The 20699-nt window shown below is 38.5% G+C and overlaps 1 protein-coding gene across 1 annotated transcript in view; it reads right to left on the reverse strand.

Annotated features, from left to right (window-relative positions):
* Positions 1-20699, reverse strand: part of HS2ST1 (heparan sulfate 2-O-sulfotransferase 1) — a 72589-nt gene that overhangs the window by 7498 nt on the left and 44392 nt on the right. The window contains exons 2-5 of the mRNA XM_042873534.1: positions 10237-10475; positions 3929-4014; positions 3038-3176; positions 885-982 (exon numbers count right to left, since the gene is read on the reverse strand). Of these exons, the coding sequence (XP_042729468.1) occupies positions 885-982; positions 3038-3176; positions 3929-4014; positions 10237-10475 (562 nt within the window). The remainder of the gene's footprint in view (positions 1-884; positions 983-3037; positions 3177-3928; positions 4015-10236; positions 10476-20699) is intronic.

Consider the following 20699-nt stretch of genomic DNA (forward strand, 5'->3'; position numbering starts at 1 on the left):
CCCTATCGAGGAACAAAGAAATTGAACTAACATATTCCTCCCTTTATAGCTCTAGTCACGGTGAAAAATATAGGTTCATATTTCCTTCTTTCTTTCCCTGCTTGTCCACCTGTCTGACCAACAGGCACTGAAAAATAACTTCCCAAGTGATCACTTGCTTTGCTTCTGATAAATTCATTCCATTTGGATGAACAGTAACTGTGATAAATAATTCTCCTTGATTTCACTCAGAACCCTTCAAATCACTTTTGTGTTAGTTTTATTTCTTCATATATTACTATTTTCTCTGTTACACAGTACTAGAATGCAATTATTTTATGTGAGCAAGCAGTTTTCTAATTTTGGTTTGCTGAACAGTTCTTTAAAGTCTGGGCCATTTTTATAAAACATCAGTATTGACAGATGGACACTATTTGCTTTTCTTCCAGTTACTGCTATGTAACATTGACTACAGGATGTCTGGTAGAGGTTTAAGTAGCTAAATTTATCCAGAACTCAAATACTTCATCTTCTGCAAAGACTTTAGGAGCTGGAACCAAGTATCCACATTCAGAAAGACAGATACTGAAGCCTGATGGAACAGAAAAATTTAAAGACTCCACATCTACAAAAAATGATTGTTTAAAAAATGAAATCATTTGTTTTTCTTCAGGGCACTGCTGACACAGTATTCTAACATGCTGCTTTTTTAAAGTACTGCAAGACTGCTTCAGTAAAATGCTTTTCAAAGCCCCTTCTGAAGAAAATACATTAGTAAAGTACCTTCTGTTAAACTGCATCCAGTTCTTCATGCTTTCCCCAACTGTACTACACATTCAGATTTGTTAAAATCAAATTTGAGTGGTGACAAACACAACCAACTTAAGCCACTTTTATCTTCTTACCAGCACTCAGAGCTGTGGCCACAGAAGAATGGAATTTGAAGCCAAAGTTTCTCTGGAGCACAGTCTGAACCTCCAGCTGCCACACATTCATCAAAGGTCTGGAACAGAGACAACACAGAGCTGAGTACGCGTATCAAGCACCTCGACCTTGTTAGTTGCTAGATGTACTGGGGACCAAAAAACACAAGATATGCAAAAGAAAAAATAAACTACTTTTTTCAAGTCTTGCTCATACAGTATTTTATTGGGAGGACCTCACTGCCCAAATTAAAATAGTATTTGGAAAGCCTTATAAGTGGAAGTGATCAACAACTGGATTTTACTTGTGCCCCTCACAGAAGCTGTATATCAAAACAAGCAAAAACAGCCATTAGGTGCTGGTATTGTCATTTTTTCATTACCAGAGAAGTTACTAAACATACAGTGACAAATGTCACCAGGACTCATGTAACACTGGAACAGCTGGATCTTCAGAGCATAGAACGCTGCGCCATTTCTACTTTAGATTAAAGTATGTTCTATTACATTTTAAATATTATGGCAAAGAACTAATCAGGAGTGAAAGAAAGTTGTTCACTGGGTAACTGAGCATTCCAAACAACAGCACTGTACATGGGCAGGCAGCTGTAGCAACACAAGAGTTTTGATTACAGGCACACAGTTACAATAAAAACTCTATTAGCATTGTAAAGAATTTCTAAGTTTTTTATTTAGTCAGCATAAAAAAATAACATCATAGAATATTTTTAATCAAGATGTGAGCTACTTACCTGGGATATTTTTTTTTTCAAATTTAAGAACTAGTAAGTGACCACATAGACAAATTTTTAGATTATTTTTTTCTGTGCAATTACAATTTTCTATTCAAACCAAGAAAGTAAAAATGCATTTGTTTAATTCTTCCATGTTAGAACAAGGACAGTATCCTTTGTTTTTATTTTGAGGTAAAGATCCCAAAGTAATGTGAAAAATGTAAGAATATCATACAAAATAGGGATTAATCAACCTGTGGTGTCTTGTTCTGCACTGTGCTCTGAGTATCAAATAGCTGATACGTGTCACACATCACAGATGAAGACACAGTTTGACTAGGAAAACAGGACATTGGTATGCATTCGCTAGAATAGTCCTCCAGAGGAATTCTGGTCTGATTCACCATTATAAATTTAGAGCACCAACATTACCTAAAAATTAAATTGCTAAAATGCATCTCCTAGCTTACAAATGTATATACTAAATATGAACTGTCCCCAGTCAAAAGAATGGCTTCCTTGCTTATTCCTGGAGGATATTTTACAGTTAGAATGTGTAAGAGAAAGCAAAGAATACACAGAAGTTCCCTTCCTCACTTCCTCCTCCATACATACCTTGACTGCTCCATCCAGAAACTTTGATACTTTACAGCCCCTGTTCTTGGAGCCAAGCAAACCATAACTTTTCAAGTACAAAAGTATAGAAAGAAAATTAAGAATTCTCCCACATATATGGTGTGGTACGGATAGGGAAGGTTAACAGTAAAATGAATATTGAGATGCCACTTAGTAAAGGCACAATGAATTCAAATGTTGAAACTATATTTTTGACCTTCCTTAATTTTAATGTGAAGAGCTATCAGTGATTCTGTCCTAACAGAACCAGAACACACATCAGTCACTGTTACAGACACTGTACTTGAACCAGTCTACTGCTGAACTTACTGAAATTTTATCTAATATGTGTGAAAATGACACCGTCTGTCTACATAGTTCTATGAAAACTATGGAAAAGTGCCTTACCCAATCCATAGACAATGAAAGAAGCCCTAAGATCAAATCAGTTGACTTCCAGTGAACTAGAAATGCTTGCAGGACAAGTTATGTCTGTATGGCGGTGACAAAAAAAAAAAATTAAAAAAAAAAAAAAGCAAGCAAACAAAAGAAAACCATTAACGCAGTGTATCAGAACGTGAGGAGTAGAACGCTGCGCGTCATTTCAACGGCGGCTCTGCCGGCTTCCCGCCTGTGCCGGGAGGGGGCGCCAAAGGCCCAGGGAGCGGCACGGCGATTACCGGGCACGGCGGCACCGGGCAGCGGCGGGAGGGGATCAGCACGCATTTCATACCTCGCTTTTCGTTGTCCTGGATCAGAACACCGTGCACAACAAGTGTACTTTACCTTCTTATCCCCCTGCTTTCTCCTTCGTAGCCCTGGTCTGTAATCGTCTCCAAAGCGCAGAAAGTAATAGTAAGAAACCAGTCGTTCTATGGGATCTCTTATGACGTTTATGTAAATTGGTTTCTTTTTGACACCAAATCTAAAGTAAAAGAGGGGGGGGAAAAGTCTTTTAAAGGTGAAATCAAAGCTTCTTGTCAAATACTTAGGAGTCAGGCTCTATAACACAACGGAAATCTATCTACAGAGCAGATGCTGGTGAGAGGAAGGTTAATGCTCATTCCTCCCACCCCCCAGTGCAGGAACGTGGATGTGAAAGTCAGTTCAGTTTCAGTTCTCAGTGATCCTTTCTAAATTTATTTAATGAAACAAAATGGAAATATTCTTGCAGAACAGATACCAAGCATTTGCACAACTATCCTGACTCTAGAAACGCCTCCATGAATCTAGCAGCTATATATTTGTTAATAATAAATAGACATTCGGTACCAAATTCCTGCTGCTGCCCTGCCAACCCCACGCTCTGCAGTGAGGAAGGGCCGTCCTGGCCGGGCTCCAGCTGGAAAAGATGTGAACTCTCGCAGCAGAGAGACAACTCTGAGCCCACCCATTACCAGGGCTGATTCTGTATGGCTCTGCTCATTAAATATGAGCTTAAGGCAACGTCTGTAATCATACTGATTTCCCTATCAAAGACATTTCTTTTTTTCTCAGATATCTTCCTATGCAAATTTTTTATTTACTGTGGCACAAAGTAGAAGCTTGATGAAAATCCCAACTAACTATTGCTCTTCCTAGGAAATCTAGCACTTGTCAGATTTCCATCGCTAGAGGGCAGCAATATCCCAGATGGAGCCAAACGGCTGCGCTACAGATAAATTAGTGGTAACATACTTTGCAAAGTCCAAATAAGATACATGTCCATGGTAAAATCCTGGTTTCATTTCCTTCCAGGAAGTCACGTTCTTCACAAATCGAACCTGTAAAAGCAGACAGCAGATTTTCTGTGCAGCTGGAACACATCAAGCTACGCCTAACACAGTTGGGGCATCTTGTTATTTTAAGTAAAAGCTTACAATGCATTAGAAGAAAAGTCTAAAGTAACTTTGAAATATTTTGAAATCATTTGTGCCAAATAAAGTTCGTTTAACTCATTTTAGATAATCCCAATTTAAGGATGTTAAACTAAGCAAAAGCAGCATACAGCCATCATAAAAGCAATTCAATAAATGCCATAACAACATTAACAATGCCAACAATTTTTTGTCAGTCTCTCTTATTTGTAATTTGAGAGGAATGCAGAATTCTGTTGACTGTACGCATAAATGCAAGTATGGCTTTGATGGAATCATCTGGCCTGTATTCATTTCCTCAAGTAACAGCATCCCACATTTACAAACATTTTCTTAGACCAATTTTACTGGGACACGTGAAACAAATCTGATGGTTTATTTGCTTCCCCTCCCAAATGCAATTCATGAGTAATCCAGAAATTCTGTAGATTTATAAAGAGTAAATTAGATCTACAGTTTATCACCTTGAATAGTTACTTCAAGCTTTGTTTCTCAGCGAAACTTCCATGTTACAGTACAAATTAGCCCCTAAACAAAGGCTGATAGAGCCAGTACCAGTAAACGTAATAAAAAACAGAAGCAGCTTTACATTACAAAGGTAAAAACACCCAAAATAAGAAATACATCCCAAAGCAAAAAGTATGACTAAGTGGGACATACAAATCCTGATACAGCTTGCCTTTATCAAGTGAGCAGAATATTTTAGCATTAAAGCATTTAGCTCTGAAAATTCATTTAAAACTAGTGAATTGGATAATAAAAAAGGTAAAGTTGTACTGCCCGATCTGCGTGATGATGCTACACCATTTCTGAAGGTGAGAATTAGAAGACAGATCTTTGATCCCCCATATATCTACAGTATCTTCTCTGTTATACAGTGCACAAATTAGAATAAGGATACTGAGGTCAAAAGTCAAACCAAGTCATAAGACAGAAGTTTGAGAGCTCAAAACAACACATTAACATCCTCTGTACGGTGAGAGCTTCTCCAGAAGTAATGCTTCCTGTTTTATTATGCTGGCCCACAATGTTGGTGGATGAGGTGGATGTTGGTGGCACAGCAGTAGAGGTCAAGACTTCCCACCAGTACCCCATTATAGTTTGTTGTAGTGCGACAGATGGCAGCAGAGGGGCAGCCTGACAGAATGGTGTCTGACATGGAGGTGTGGATGAAGCAAAGGTGTGTCACTGAATTTGTCCACGAGGAAAAAAAAGCACCCACTGACATTCATCACCACTTGCTGAACATTGATGGAGACCAAACAGTGGATGTGAGCACAGTGAGGCAGTGGGTGGTGCATTCCAGCAGTGGTGACAGCAGGTCACCTCCACCGATGCTCATTTTTACGAGCACAGCATGCAGGCTCTTGTTCATTGCTCATGAAAATGCACAGCTAATGGTGGTATCTGTGATAATCGTGTCTTACAGACCATAGTTTGCTCTATCAAATAGCGTTATTGTGCTTTTCACATCTATTCTTGTTTCCATGGAAATAAATAGGGGGCATTACTTTTGGAGAGACCTATGTGGATTCAGAGTGTCACAAAAACATGAAACACACACAAACCAATGAAGATTTCAAAAGCTAGGACTGGCCTGTTACTGTTCCTCACAAGTGCAAAAATTTCTATCAAGGACTTCACATGGTTGATAACCATTTACTTGTTTCCTCACACACTGACTCTTGGACTCAGGTAAAACAAGTGGATATCAGTTTTTAATAACACGCAGCACTAATTTTCAGTGCACAAGTTTCATAGTCTGTGGCATTTCACAATTTAAACCACACATTGCACATGAAAAACTGAAATCTATCTGAAAAACACTGCACAACATTATACAATGGTGTTTCATAAACTGCGCTGGCTTTCAGCCTTGTTTTGTCTGCAGCACGTATGATAACACAGCTATGCCAGTTTGAATTCAGCTGAACTACCTATGCTACTAGTGAAACAAACCCCACTTTCATTGATGACACCTTTCTAAGATTAAAGACAAGGTATTTTTAATGGAGAGCCTCACGAAGTTTCTTCAATGGAAAGTACATATTATCATCCCTCCCAGTACCTAAAATATCAGTTAGTCACTACAATTCTGCAAGATAATCAGTTATATTATGTATTTTGTATAATTTGGCATGCAAATAAAAGCAGTCATTTTAATTATGCTTCCATGAACAAGTTTTCTGATGTACCAGCTAGATTTCAGTTCGTACCAGACACAGAAAAATGTTAACTACAAATTCCCAAGGGTCACCTGTGTCTTCGATCTCCGTTCTACCATCTGGTAACTTACCTTATACGTGCCAGTAATCCTTCTTTAAAAAACAAAACATATTTGCCTTTGAATGTCTTTGCTAAGGAAATATTTTTTTATGATCACAGAGCAGGGTTATTGCAGAAGAAATTACAATTTCTGTAGTGCAACAAGAGACCTGAGCGGATGTTCCAGCCTTTTATTAGCTTTAGCACTAATGCCAGCACAGCTAACAGTAAGGCTAGGAAGGTTTTATGTGACATTTACATCTGCCTTAAGAAACAGACAAGCAACACGCAGTGCACCCCTGAGAATGCAAGTTTTCAACACCTATACCTGGCCTGCAGGCAAGAGATGCTTTTTCCCTTCTTTCCCATAGTTTGCAGCCTTCCAGAAGTCAGAACTGTTCCAGGCCACAGCCTAACAAGTCTATGATGATTCTAACGAGTCTAGATTCACACATTTTTAGGGCAGAGATAAATACAGCTTGCTGACTCTTGCTGTTAAATATGATAAATTTTATTTTTCTTTTCAGGGCTCAGCAGATACTGCAGCTTTCAAGAGACTGAACCCAAGTGAATAGAACTGGAGGTTACTTTAAAGTTCAGATAGATGAGAATGGAATTCCTGTGAAGCTGCTTCATGGGGCTTTTATATAATCAGCTACAAAGTTGCTTCACAGCTTTCCGTAAGTGAGAAATCGGCTGAGCTTCACTGAATTAAAAAGCCAGATCCAAAGTACTCTGGGGGCGTAAGATGTCCTGAAAGGTAAGTTAAATGCATTCAGTTTCCAGGACAATAAGAATTTAAAGCAAGTCCCAGTGAGAAAGAAGAAAAAAAAGACACAAAAAAACCAGCATACTTGGTCTGAGCAAAAAGCCAAGCGAAATGTGTGCATGCATTCCAAAGTGGTGTTGTGAACCATCACCCTGTCCACCAGTTTCCATCAGTTAATCATATCTACGGGCTGACACACGCACCCATCCTGAACACCTTACCTATGGCCTGGTACCAAGTGGATCTTTGGATACTGAAAATTCCCCAGCTTTTCACTCCATCTTATTATAGACTTGTCAATAGCAAAATAACTGACTTAATATACAAATAGTTGGGATGATAAACATCACAAGACCGCTAAGGACGTGTGAGAACTTCCCCCCCACAGAATTTTGAGTAGAAAAAGTTTTCAAGAAAGACTGCAAGCAGTGTCTTCAGCACAGGAAACCTGATTTAGATTTCAAGACCAGGCACAATGGGATTCCTGAGTTGGAATCCTTCTGGGAAGGCACTGGTATCTTAGCTCTCCAAGCTAACAACTTGCAGTTACCTCTGAAGTAGAGGGTCAGGAACACTGAAGAGACGCCAGCAGCACAGCTTTGGCTGAATGCCATGAAAAATGACAAGATCAAGGCAAGGGCAGCTGAGAAGCAATTCTATGAGATGCTGAAAAGATGGGAAATGACCAGCCCAGCCATGGTAAAAAGCTGGAATACCTGTCTGACACAAACAGCTCTTCCTAAGAAGGAAAAATACACCTGGCAGTGTGCAGCAGTGGTCACTGGTGTGCACCAGCCCATTCTTAAATGCTCAGCACCCGATATTTCACAGCACAATATTTCCACCTCTAACAGACTGCCTTTCTGTTCCACTTCTGACAGTCATTGAAACCTGTACCAGCAAAGGAAATACGTATTACTAAAGTCAGTACAAATGTGCTATCTTCTGAGAGGCCACCACTTTAGAACACGTCAGGAAGTAAGATTGTATGTTTCCAGCTTGCCCTATTGAGAAAAATGGGGAGAAACTGCATGAGATAAAATACTGAAGAACTACAAGTAGCACATTAAAGTAACAAAAAGTGGGACAGTTCCACCATGTTTTTTGTACGTTCACAACAACAGCACCAAAAAAATGTGTCCCCATGCTCCCTTCTTCTGATGATATATCAAGAATACATGCTGCAAGACAGAAAAGTAATTTAGTTTTAAATCTATTAGATGACAATTTTACCATATGACAAAGAGGCAGAACTTTGTGCAACTGGTATGACATCCAGTTAGCCATAACAAAGGCACACTTGTATAGAAAAAAGGTATCAGTACTGAAACATACAAGCAAAAAAATCCAATTACTTCACTTTATTGAACACAGGTCAGAAATGCAAATACAGTGCTGAGCTTGCTGGAAAGGAAAAGCCCAACCTATGAAAAGAGGGGCAGATCCCAGAATCCTGCTTTCAGACAAGCTGCAAGAAAGGAGCACTTTTGAGAAAAGTTCCATCTGAAACTAAAATGGATGTGTTAGGGACTTTTGTGAGATTACCACAAAACAGATACAGTTTATATTTGGAGTGAATTTTAAGTAGTCATCTTTCCCAGATTGCATTCAAGAAGTAAAGGTTCCACATATGGGCAGAGAACTTAAAATCTGTAACAGAACTAGAATAGTTTGGAAGAAGCAGTGCAGAAATAGCATATACCAGAAGGTTTACTATTTTACTAATTTATTTACGTCAGCCTAAAATAGTCTTCATCTTGCTCTGGGAGATAGTTGTTTTAACTAACAGTATCACCAGTAAAAATGATTCTGCCTCTATGCTGTGTCCACATCGCTACTGGTGATGCACCTAATGACTCAACCAGGTGGTACTGATGAACATGGTATGTTAACTCTGCTCTTGGGGGACAGGTCTTAAGCACTTGCTCCACACAGTGGGCCTGATTTAATCACAATATCACCTGCATACTTCAGGAAAAAAAATTCACAACAGCAAGAATCCAACAGTGATACAATCCCACCACCACAAAACAGGTGCCCATTCCCACCTCAACTACAGCCTGTGGCCCCATGCTCATATCCCAACTTCACTCTTCCTCTCCCATATAGAACAGAGAGTGGAGGGCCCATTGCCATCTGTTTCCCCCTCCTCCAGACTACAGCAGCTGTTCCAAGTACTCCTGCCTGTAGGCAGGCACTTAAAGGAGCTGGAAGCCTCAGTGCTGACACGCTGCAATGCAGAACAGCTCCCGCTGCTGCTGCATATCAACTTAAAGCAATGGGCACATGATGGTCAGCACATATTGAGAGTTTGGCAACATTTGCTTAATGGTCGGGACAAGGACAGTGATGTTTCAGACCTTTGACTTAGTTTCCCTGCATGTGCAGTCAGGATGAGCAAAGAAATATTTTAAAACTTAAAAACGAAAAGCCTAAATCCCCACTCTACGTATAAGAAAAATGCAGCATTCATCCCCTCCACCATCATCTTTTTTAAATACTCATCATACGATGCAGCAGAAGCCATGATCAATTTCAACCTGAGATTGCCACAAGTTTAGTTTAGAGCTCAAAGCAAGTATGAAGTGACCCATTTACAGTGTCTCTTCACAGCCACATCTTCCCACCTGCGTTTTGTCACCTGCGAGACCTGACCAGACCTGATCAAAGAAGCAATGCAGCCCTGACAGCACAGCACAGCACCCACACTATGCAGAAGAGAGCACTTAAGACTGCATGCATTGCAGATGGAGATGACAGGCAAATATTATTAAAGAGCCAAAAGGCAGACAGTGCAGTAATGCAGTACACACAGCTATAAAAACAAAGGTCAAGATTTCCATAACTATGCCTGTTTTTAGCTTAGCTTTTCTCCTATAAACAGGTACTTACCACCTCCAGCAGCACAGCAAATACTAAACCTATTATTTAATTCTTCTCTACAAAAAATAAAAATAAACATGTCAAGCTCCATTTATATTGGAAAACGTGATATCAAAGTTGATTCCATCAGATCTTGTATGATTACAATAGCTAAAAATGTTTTCCATGCGTTCCACCTGCTTAATAGAACCATCCCAAATGCAGCTGCTTACCTGATCTTGCAGAGACATGACAGGGTTATTTTTGGTTGTATTGATATGTAGAACATGGTATCTGTTCTTTGCACAAAGATCATAGGCAATATTTGTGAAGGATGTGCTGGCAGTCTTAGGTACTCTATTGTAAATAATCACCACATCATCTTCTTCATCCAGTGTCGCATCCTGTCGGGGGCCATCTGCTGTATGACGTTGTTCTATCTCTCTGACTTCATGTCTTGCAATAGCCCTTTCTGTTAAGGATGACAAATGCAAAATTTCAATATAAAGACTGACAGTTCTGAAGTTCAAACTTTAGAAGGCAAACAGCACTGTGCAAAGTGACACTGCCCCAGCAGTAAAGCAAACGTGTGCTGTCATATGTATTTCTGATGCATTTGATGTGAGAAATCTATAAAACACACAAAAGATGAAAGGTGAGATAGTCTGACAGATTGGAAAACAATATGCCTAGGGAATGCATCCCATATTCTATGACTCATGTAAAAGCTACCGAAAGCCAACACCTTTAAGGAAAAATGTCTGATATGTGCTACCAAAATGGTTCCATCCCCAAAGTATCTCAAATAATTTCTATCCACTATTTAAAAACTATAACAAAAGGAATAACTCAAGCAACCTGGATTAATTTTACAAAACGAGTAGAATACTAGCACTACAGATTTAGTCAATTAACTGTAGAGAGGAGCTGGAATTCAAATGCAACCAGGTTTTTTGATAGTCTAATTAACATGAGGCCCAAGTGCAAAGCTTACAATAAACTGTTTTCCAAATTTCCACTGCCTTTACTGATGTCAAGTTCACAGATGCTTATGAAACAGGTAACATCAAAGAGAAAAGTGATGTCAGTACTGAAATACACCAAATAGTGGACAAGAAAGAAACGTGGAAAAAGCAAGCTATGGCAAGGTGAGTGCATTACAAATTAACCTTTTATATAAAGGATGATACTGAGTAACTGAACTCTGCTTCAAGTGCTAAAAATCTATTTGTATTTTTAAAAAAAAAAAGGCTATTAGATCTTTTTTTTCCTGCTGCTGAATATTAAATACTTTGTGCTGATTCAGACACAGCTTTGTTCTGTCCTAGATAAGCATACACTGTAATATGCTTTGTAATACAGATATCAAAGCAACTTCTCTGATTCACTTATTGTAATATTGCTTTTAATAATGCATTCAAGAAAATCTGTGCAGGCCAGCAGTGCAGTCTGAGGTCCGTATCACAAAAGTAACATATAATCCACTGTATTATATTCTTATCCATGGTGCAGCTCTTCTGGATGACATACTTTGCAGCAGCAGCTACCAGACTTTACTTCCCTTGCTTTCCATAACTCAGCTCCTTGTGTTTTCTTTCACCATGACTCTTTAATTACAACATGAAATCACTTTAAAACAGAATCTTTAAGCTGTGAACACCACTACCCTATAATTCCACATAAGTTGTCTTCAACCACAAACTTCCATCTGTCTGAAATGCTTCAAAGCTTAAACCTCTTCATATGCTCGTCTCTCACACCCCATAACTAAGTCACATCGGCATGAAAATGTTTGTAGAAAATGCTTATTGAGCATCTCTCAATTTTCTATGTGACATCTGTTGCTCCCCACTACACTAGTCACAGTTTTCACTCCTTCCTTTTTCATTTGTTACCTCTCCCATCACTGCTGGCAAACCTCCAGTTTTGGAAAGATGAGGCAACAGACCAGGCTTTCATCTCACTGGAGATGGCTACCACAAGAAACAGCAGCTCCTCTCCATGCCACCGTTAGAGGTTTGGAAGGGAGGCATACTGAGTTGCATGGATGCCCAAGGGCTGTGTGGATGTATCTGCCACCTAGAAAGGTGGAAATGAAACATTTCATTTCTGTTTTCTATTCCAGAGAATCTCAGCTAGATAACTGCACAGAACTGCAGTGCCAATAAGGCTCCAGGGTGCTGAGAACTTGCAGTTTTATATACATTTTATACATAGAAAGCCAAAAGATGCAAGAAATTGACATGATGATAAGTATTGCTCTATTGAAATATTTGAAATCGCAACTCAAGAATTAGTGTGATAAGTGAACTGCTTTAAACATCCAACTAGCAAGAAAACTAATTTTTATGGTGAAGAACAGAAATTGTCTGTTTGATAAAACCAATGGTGGAGATGAAACACAGGGTATAAACTGCCAAAGGGGCAATGGAGGCTAGAGGCAGTCAGAAGCAGATGAGACCCCAGAAAACATCTGGCAGTCCATCCCAAGACCCCATCTCACTGTAGTCTATTATTACTAATGGAAGGAAGAAAGCTGCAAATTTTGTAAAAACAGGTGGGGTTTTTTCCAGTCATGAAAAGTGATGGCAGTTTTTCCTATGAAGTCAGGAAGCTTTTTTTTGCTACATTCTAAACATTAACATGGTTTACTTGTTAAAATTGCACAAATTTCATCTACATCAGTAAACAAGGGTGTGGGAAGAGATCTAGAAATGTTAACACACAGCTCAGAACAGTCTTTGAGATAACTATATTAATCAGGAGTTAGAGAAATTAAAGCAGTTAACCAAATGTCCATTAACTCCTTATTTGCTCTTCTATCACCCTGAAATGATTGAAAAATGAACACTGCTTAAGTGTTTTAGAAGTATGGTAGAAAACACGATGTATGCTTTAACAACTTATCTCCTTATATTACAACCATGCAAATTCAACTTTGATTTTGAGAGTTTGTCTACATAGGGTTAGATTGGTTCCACCAAAATCAATTATAAAAAAATCAGGTTAGGTCATTTATTTTCTATCAGAAAACCAGTGGGCAAAATGATGTACTACAGTCTCATTGCTTTCACTGTGTTCTATTTAAAACTGACTTTGTAAGAAAAACAGCCAGGCAAAGTTATGAAGAGTGAAATGCTTGAACTGGGTTAAGACCGTCATCCCTAAGTTTTACACTAGTTTTCTACATTTATTAAAAAAGATAAATGGCATTTCAGCAAGTGATACTTTGAATCCAAGACACAGATTTTCATAGTAATAAAATGCATGATAATTTCAAAGCACAAAACATTCTGTTTCATCTTGATGAGCTATTTTATTACTGTCTCTTTAGGGTCACTGAAATAATATCATTTCTGTAGCGTGTTGAAAAGCTCTGTTCCATCATCTGCAGTTGTCCTACATGCAAGCTTTCATCCATTTCATAGATAGTTTGCACACAGGCAGCAGTACACATGATCAGTGTAATAAAGGGCTGCTATGCTGGTAGTTCACCAGACAGTGAATTATTTGCAGAAAGTCTTCAGTTGGTGGCAACAGCTTTGATATAAACAACAGAACAAGCTTGTCTTCTCATCCATTAGTTTACATCTCCTTCAACGTTCTCTTATCCCATTTCTGTAACTGAAAACATCTTCTCATGACTTGTGTATCTTGAAACATCACCTTGTAACAGAAAACACAACATACCGCAGCCAACTGTAAGCTGGTTTGCCAATCCGATGGTACCAGAAAATAACATACAGCTCTAAGTTACACCTTCTTCATCAGAAGAACTGATGCGGCATTCAATCTGTACACCACCACTAATTATGGTAAAATCTAAAGTGATTTATCTTCAAGATTTCTGCCCTTTCAAGTCAGTTTCAAGTCAGTGCAGCTTGTCAACAGGTTTCAAAGTTATTGGTTCAAAAATAATACAGAGAGAAATGGATAGACAAAGTTTGATTGCTTAGACCTGCTCTCTTAGGGTCTCAGCTAAGAAAACCACCTGTGAAAATGCAGTAAGTCTCTACATTCTAATAAAATTATCTGAAAATGAAGCTAAACAGTTTTAAATAACTACAGAAACAAATTACTGTATCAGAAGCTGTTATTTGCCTAAATTCCTTGCACATTCAAACAGATTAATGTCTTAAAAACAGCCTATTACCATTTACTGCAATTCCAAGTGTTAACTGCATACAAAATGAAATCTTCATGAATAAAATAGAGCAGCACAGATCCTAACAAACTAAAAGTTAGCAAAACTAAATATTTTAAACTAGTCATTTCTCACTAAAGCGCCAGAACCTCCTTGACTTTTCAACAAGAAAATCTGCAGAAACCAGAAACTCATTTCCCTCCCTGTATCTTAGCCCTTACTGCGTTTGATAAAGAACAAATTTTGAGCCTTGATAACTGTCAAACTGAAGTTAATTAAGTATCTGGAGGAACAATTCAGAGCCTACACCCTACTTCCACAAATTATGTTTTGTCCTCTATGTCTACTTTCATTTTGCATGTGTCCATAGATATAATTTCTCTTCAGTATCTCTCACGTGCCTGCCACACATCCTAGTGTAAAAGCCCCCAGTCATAAGAGGAAAGGCTCAGTCTCGAAATAAACTTTAGCTCAGCAATCTTCATAGAATCATAGAATCCTTAGAGTTAGAAGGGACAACTGAAGACCATCTAGTCCAACTCGCCAGCAATGAAAAGGCACACCACAACTCAATCAGGTTGCCCAGGGCCTTATCCACCCTCATCTTGAAAGTCTCCAGGGACAGAGCATCTGCCAATGAAATAAAAAGATGTAGATTAAACTTCCTTACACATGTCAGTGCCAGTGATGCTGGCATCGCCCCAGAGCAAACATCACTGGTGTATCTCTGACACTGGATACCACTTTAAACCAGTAAGCAACTTTCTTCAGGTAGGAAGCAATACTGAAGGCATCTGACCTGGTGTCTCAGCTCTGTTCCCACTCTGTTCTCAGCCCAATTAGCCAAGCAGCTGGCAGCCTGAGGCACCGACAGCTCTCAAGCTGTTTCCATGCCCAATAGCTGCATTAAGCACTTCATTGGCCTAAATACGGAACCAGAGCAGAACCAAAAACCTACTCAATATTGACTTCATTCTCTTCTGATAAAGAATGAAAACTGAACAGAAGCTTAAAAATTATCCATAATTATGTAGCAAAGTTAATGTTCTGATTCACTCTCCAAATTATGTACACATAGCATGTAGCCTTCCTCTTCCACTGAAATGTGGCTCCTCTGGGAGCTTTTGAATAGCACACTGCTTTCATAAAGCGGAGCAGCACTGCTGCATGTGGATACCAATACTTTGGGGATGGAGAAGGAAGAAAGAATCAATGGTGCTATGCCAATTTATGGCCATGGAGGATTTCTGTCACTATAGCCAATTAAAACTACATGAGAAATATAGGTTAATATAAAAACCCCAAAGTTAAATTTGTTCAAGCTATCAGTAATAACAAAGAAACACTTCCAAAGACCTTTAAGAATAGTAGCTCTATTCTGCTCTAGTTTTAAGTCTCACCAACAGCAGAACCACCACTTCGGTTCTTCAGAAACTCCATGCCTCAAATATTGAAACTGAAGGCCTGCCCAAAATACTTTGCCTTTCTTTTTCTCCGTAACACACACCACGAGGCCTGCTGTCTCTTCATTTGTACGTGGATGAAAGTTCACTGCTCTCAAAGACAACAGTGGATGAAGCACGGGGGCACCAGCACCCTGTGCTCCAGGAGCAGTGGTGCCCAGCACCAAGTCGTGGGCCTCAGGTTCTCTCATGCCCGAGTGACTCCTTGCAAGCACATCTCAGTGATCGTCCTTGAAACTGCTACTAACCACTCTGATCCTCATTAACACATGTAAAAATAGATTTAAGAGCAAGGGTAGCCAACTGTTGTGTTCATCTTACAAAGCGTCTCTGAGCTGACAGACTTCACAGCAGTAAAAGCCAATACAACAAGAATGAAGCGCATGCGCTCCAGTTGCGGGACAGGCCCAACACGTGTGCTCTGCGCCCAGTTCTGAGCTACACAAAGTGAAAACCACACACAGAGCACACAAAAGGAGAGAAACAAAGCATAAAACTTCCACTAACTTTTCTGGTACTATTATAAGTATTTAATTTGAGTCAGGACAAAACCCCAACTTTCCCCTCCTGTTCTGACAATCCGGTTATTGGTACTGAGAGATTCCAATAATTCATTCTACAAACTGCATTACAGCTGCTTTTCTCCAGTAAGGCACAGATATGAAAGATCAGTTGCTGTAAGAAGTGTAGTTTAGTGAACAATTAAAACTCACGTAGTCAAAACAAAACAAAACCACAAAAAAACAACTATTTAATAGCAGTTAATGCGTATTTAGATCAGAAGAAAGAAGAACAGTCCAGACAGAAAATAATTGTTTTTCAGACTCCAAAAAATGCACATGGCGCTTCATAGAGCTTGGTAAAGAAAAAGAAAAAAAAAAAAAAAACCAACAACCAAGAAATTAACAAAACAATAACAAACAACAACCATCACCACCCAACAACAGATAAAACCAAACCGACCAACCAGCCAAAATGGAGCAGCAAGGAGGTAACTCCAGTTAGGAACTGAGATCATTAAATAACATCTAATGCAGCAGCCGTGAGAAAATTAGAAGCAGTGATGCTGAAAGACCTGCTATGGCTTTGTTAGCATTTAATACTCTTCATTTAATTTCAAGATAGTTTTTTTGCCAGCTTTATTTTGAACACATCGGTAGAAGAATATAGATTAGTGTGACATTAAGTGTTCGATATTAAACAACAACAACAAAAATACCCAATAGTAAAATCACTATCCAGTATATTCAATACAGTCCTACCCCGTATTTCTCATTTCGTTTCTGCTTTTTTTTTTTTTTTTTTTTTTTTTTTTTTAATATCCTTGCAGTTAACACACTGAGTACTTCCAGATTACATTCTGACCACGCACTTCCTTGATATATAGGATTGGGGCCAGCTCTCACCTAGCATCTTATTGTAACACAAGTCTTCAGTGTTTGCAAGAAAAGTTAATGGAACCTCTTTATATGTAAGGATATGGTTCTCATAAGCGTTTCACTACAGACATGTGAACTTCACTCCTTCAAGCAAAACACAGTTCAAACAAAAAGAAAGCCAGATCAATATAGATTATCTGATTCCATTTAGTAAGAAGGTCTAGAGACTACTTACTTTATAAAATCTTCCCCAGAGATAAAATTATTTATATTCTTCAAAAGGTTCTTGTCTACATTACTTTGTCTGTTAAAGCCACCTAGGTCACCTATGTATGGATAGTGCTCTACTCAGTAAGTCACCATCATACTCAAACCGAATTGGAAAAGTACAGTTATTTCCAGCATTACATTTACATCCCTGTTTATCTTTGCACTTCTTGGCTAAGCTAACCTGATCTGGAAAACAAAATATTGTCAGTTGGACTAATAGCCAAAAAAGGAAATAACAAATAGCGTTGCTTTCTAATCAGAATTGTTGACAAAGATTTTGTTAGGAATATTAGTAAATTAGAGGACCAAAAATAAACTTTGTATATTTCTATTTAGTATATGTGATATATTTGCTTAATTAATACTGGACATGAAACATGATTGCTGACCTTAACGTATGCATAGGATTTTGAGCAAGTCCTTTGAAACAAAAAGAAATGAATCTGCATGCTGAATGTGACCCATTGCTGCTAATTCATAACAGAATTAATTTTAATTATATGTTATAAATACCGACTAGACAAGATCATGATTATACCATTTTCTTTGTGAAAACCATTCATCTTGTGTTGTTGTTTTTTTCCCCTAGCTTCATTTTAAGAAAATCAATTTAATTCTGTAGTCTGGTTGCTTTACACACAAATCAGAAGTATGTCTTATTTTTCCCAAAAATCTGCAAGTTGTTAGTTGGGAGATTTTCCTTGCCTATATTGCTTAAATACCAGTATCTATATATTAAAAAAAAAAGAAAAGACTGACAGAAACAGCCTCAGCTTTATTCTAATCTTAGGCTCTCAGTTTAAAGACTTCATCTCACACGGAGATGAAAAAATAAGCACGAATAAAAGCAAGCTCTGACAATACCAACCCCTCAAAAAATTACATTGCAGGAACTTCAATCATAGCCATTTTAAATAAGTGAAAGTAGAAATGTACTCTTTGAATTAAATGCTGGAGCTGCAATGAACATTGAATTAATTAGTTCTCAAGCTACCTCTGGAAAACTCTTCTTGCTGTCTCCTACATCTTGGTGGGAGGACCTGGGGGTCCAAACCAAACTTGGGCAGAACTAGAAAAACAAATCCGGGCAGCAGTGACCTGGTTCCTTTCTGAATAAAATCATCACCTGTCTTAAAAATAGTCTTTCCCTGCTTACTTTCAGAGGATTGAAAGGAGCAGTGGCTCAGTAGGAGCCAGCAGAGAGATTTCTACCAAAGAAATCTTGCAAGTCCTCACAACAGGTCTGTCCCACACCTATCTAGGAAATTCAGATAGCCTTTCATAATGGAAGCCTACCGGATTACTTCCCAATCATGCACAAGAGAACACTTGTGACAACTAGACAGCTAATGCAAACCTTCTACGTTCATCCTCTCCATGCTAAGAAACAGCGGCAGTCATACTCAGTTCAGACATACATGCACAGCAACACTGCCATAAAAACTATAGGGGAGACTTTGGTTAGCAAAATAAAAATTACTCTAACAAGCTTTATCTGGTGCCATCCCAGTGCAGTACAGAGCTGCCCGTACTTGGTAAAAATAGAGGCAGTCCAGGAATGGTGAGCTGTGCCGCAAAGTGGTTTTGTACAGACAACCATCCACTAGTAAGAGAGCCAGCTGCTCACTGAAAGCCTCTAGGTGTTAATCCCGATTTACAGTGGATTAAGTTTTTCAATTAAGACATAACTATTTTTCAACATGCATGAGAAATATTTTGTTTTCCCCCCAAATCAGGTCCTTTTTTTGACAGGGATGACTATTTGATGAAAACTTCAGTAGAATAAGAGGGGGGCTAGAAATTCACTTCACTGCATCCTAGTTTTTGCAAAAAGCTAAAAACAAACAGTTCCAGCCCCTTGCTCAGACCTTTGATCCCTCATCACTGAGAGGTACAGCAGATTGACATTCGTCAATCTCTAACACCCCATCCAGTTTGTAATACACAGTAATTACTTGATATCCAAAAAGTACACTATCACAAAGTTCACTGAAAATAAAAACTGCAGGAAGTTACACTGGATAATGCAATGCCACTGAAACAGAAGTTAAAGGGTCCAAAAGATATACCCCAGTAAGAACAGAACAACAAAAAGAAAACAATCAAGGTCCTAATTCCAGTACTTCAAAGTCATTGAAACATTGATTTTATCAAGCTAACTTAGCTTTACCTATCATTTTGTTGGTATTTTGTGTAGTGTTAACATAGCAAACTGAACACAGTATACGAACAGCTGAGTGATCTTGGCAGAATAACAAACGTTAACGACCGGAAACTCGTGTATCTGGTCAGATTATCTTTTGCAGATATTAAGACCTTAAATTGTCAGATTTTATTTTATAAAAGCAAAGTAATCCGCTTCCAACAATGGTCAATAGTCTAAAAATCTAGCATTAACCCATTTCCAATATGGCTGAAACTTGTGGGGCTCTGTAAGGGAGTAATCCTTCTGCTGTTGCTTATAGCAAAAAGGTATTGAACTGTTAATTCTGAGCCACTTAAAATATTTTAAGATGATTTAAAATAATACATTAAATGGCAATCACAGACAGCAGTAGCAGAGCTAAAACTATGTTTCAAAACAAAGATTTCACACTACTCAAACCGTTCCAGGCCATGTTCCAAAGCAGCCAGGCCTGTGCCCCCACAGAACCAGCCCTCTCCACAGATGCAGAATAGAGCAACCATCAAAAATGAGCTCTTAGTCTTTTTTCTCCACACATCAACCCCAACTTTCCTGAGCTTCTTTCGGTTTAAGGCTCCAGTGACCACAGAGATGATTTCCATATACATAATTTAAATTCGCCTTGCTGCTACATTAAGTCATCATCCTCAAACTCCAGTAGTCTCAAATATCTGTTTTTGTGTACATGAATAGTAAGGTTGAAAAGTTCATTTTTATGTTAACAGGCTGTAAACATATAAGGATCATTATATTTGTAAATGTTTTTTGGCAATCTAAATAAAGTATGACTGAAAACACATGCAAGCTTTCCTTTTTACTATATGAAATGGAAGTCATTTCTTTGAAGTGTTAAGTCAGAAAGACACATTAATCCAAGCCATCGCTTTATGGGGGGTTGGGACTATAATAAATGACTGGAAAGATGTACCAACTGATACTGTGTTTTGTAAGATATCTTAGTTATTTGGGATACTTAAAAGCAAAAAATACACCTGTGAATTCTGTTTCCAAGGAGATGACGTTACCTTCCAGAAACACGTCACTGACATGGTGAGCAGAGCAAAGTGTGAAAAGGATTTCTTGGCACAGACACTCTGACAACACTGTTGCATAAGAAATAAAATAAACAAAAGTAAAACAAACCTACTGGTGTTTCTCAGCAAGCTCAGTTGCAGTGGTTAGAGAGAGAACTACCCACATATTAACAAGTTCCCGTACTAGTCTTTCCTTACCCTGCAGAACTGACTATCAATGC

This window comes from Lagopus leucura, unplaced genomic scaffold, assembly GCF_019238085.1.
Source record: "Lagopus leucura isolate 7727_CA_CO unplaced genomic scaffold, USGS_WTPT01 Super-Scaffold_100009, whole genome shotgun sequence".
NCBI classification, from domain to species: domain Eukaryota; kingdom Metazoa; phylum Chordata; class Aves; order Galliformes; family Phasianidae; genus Lagopus; species Lagopus leucura.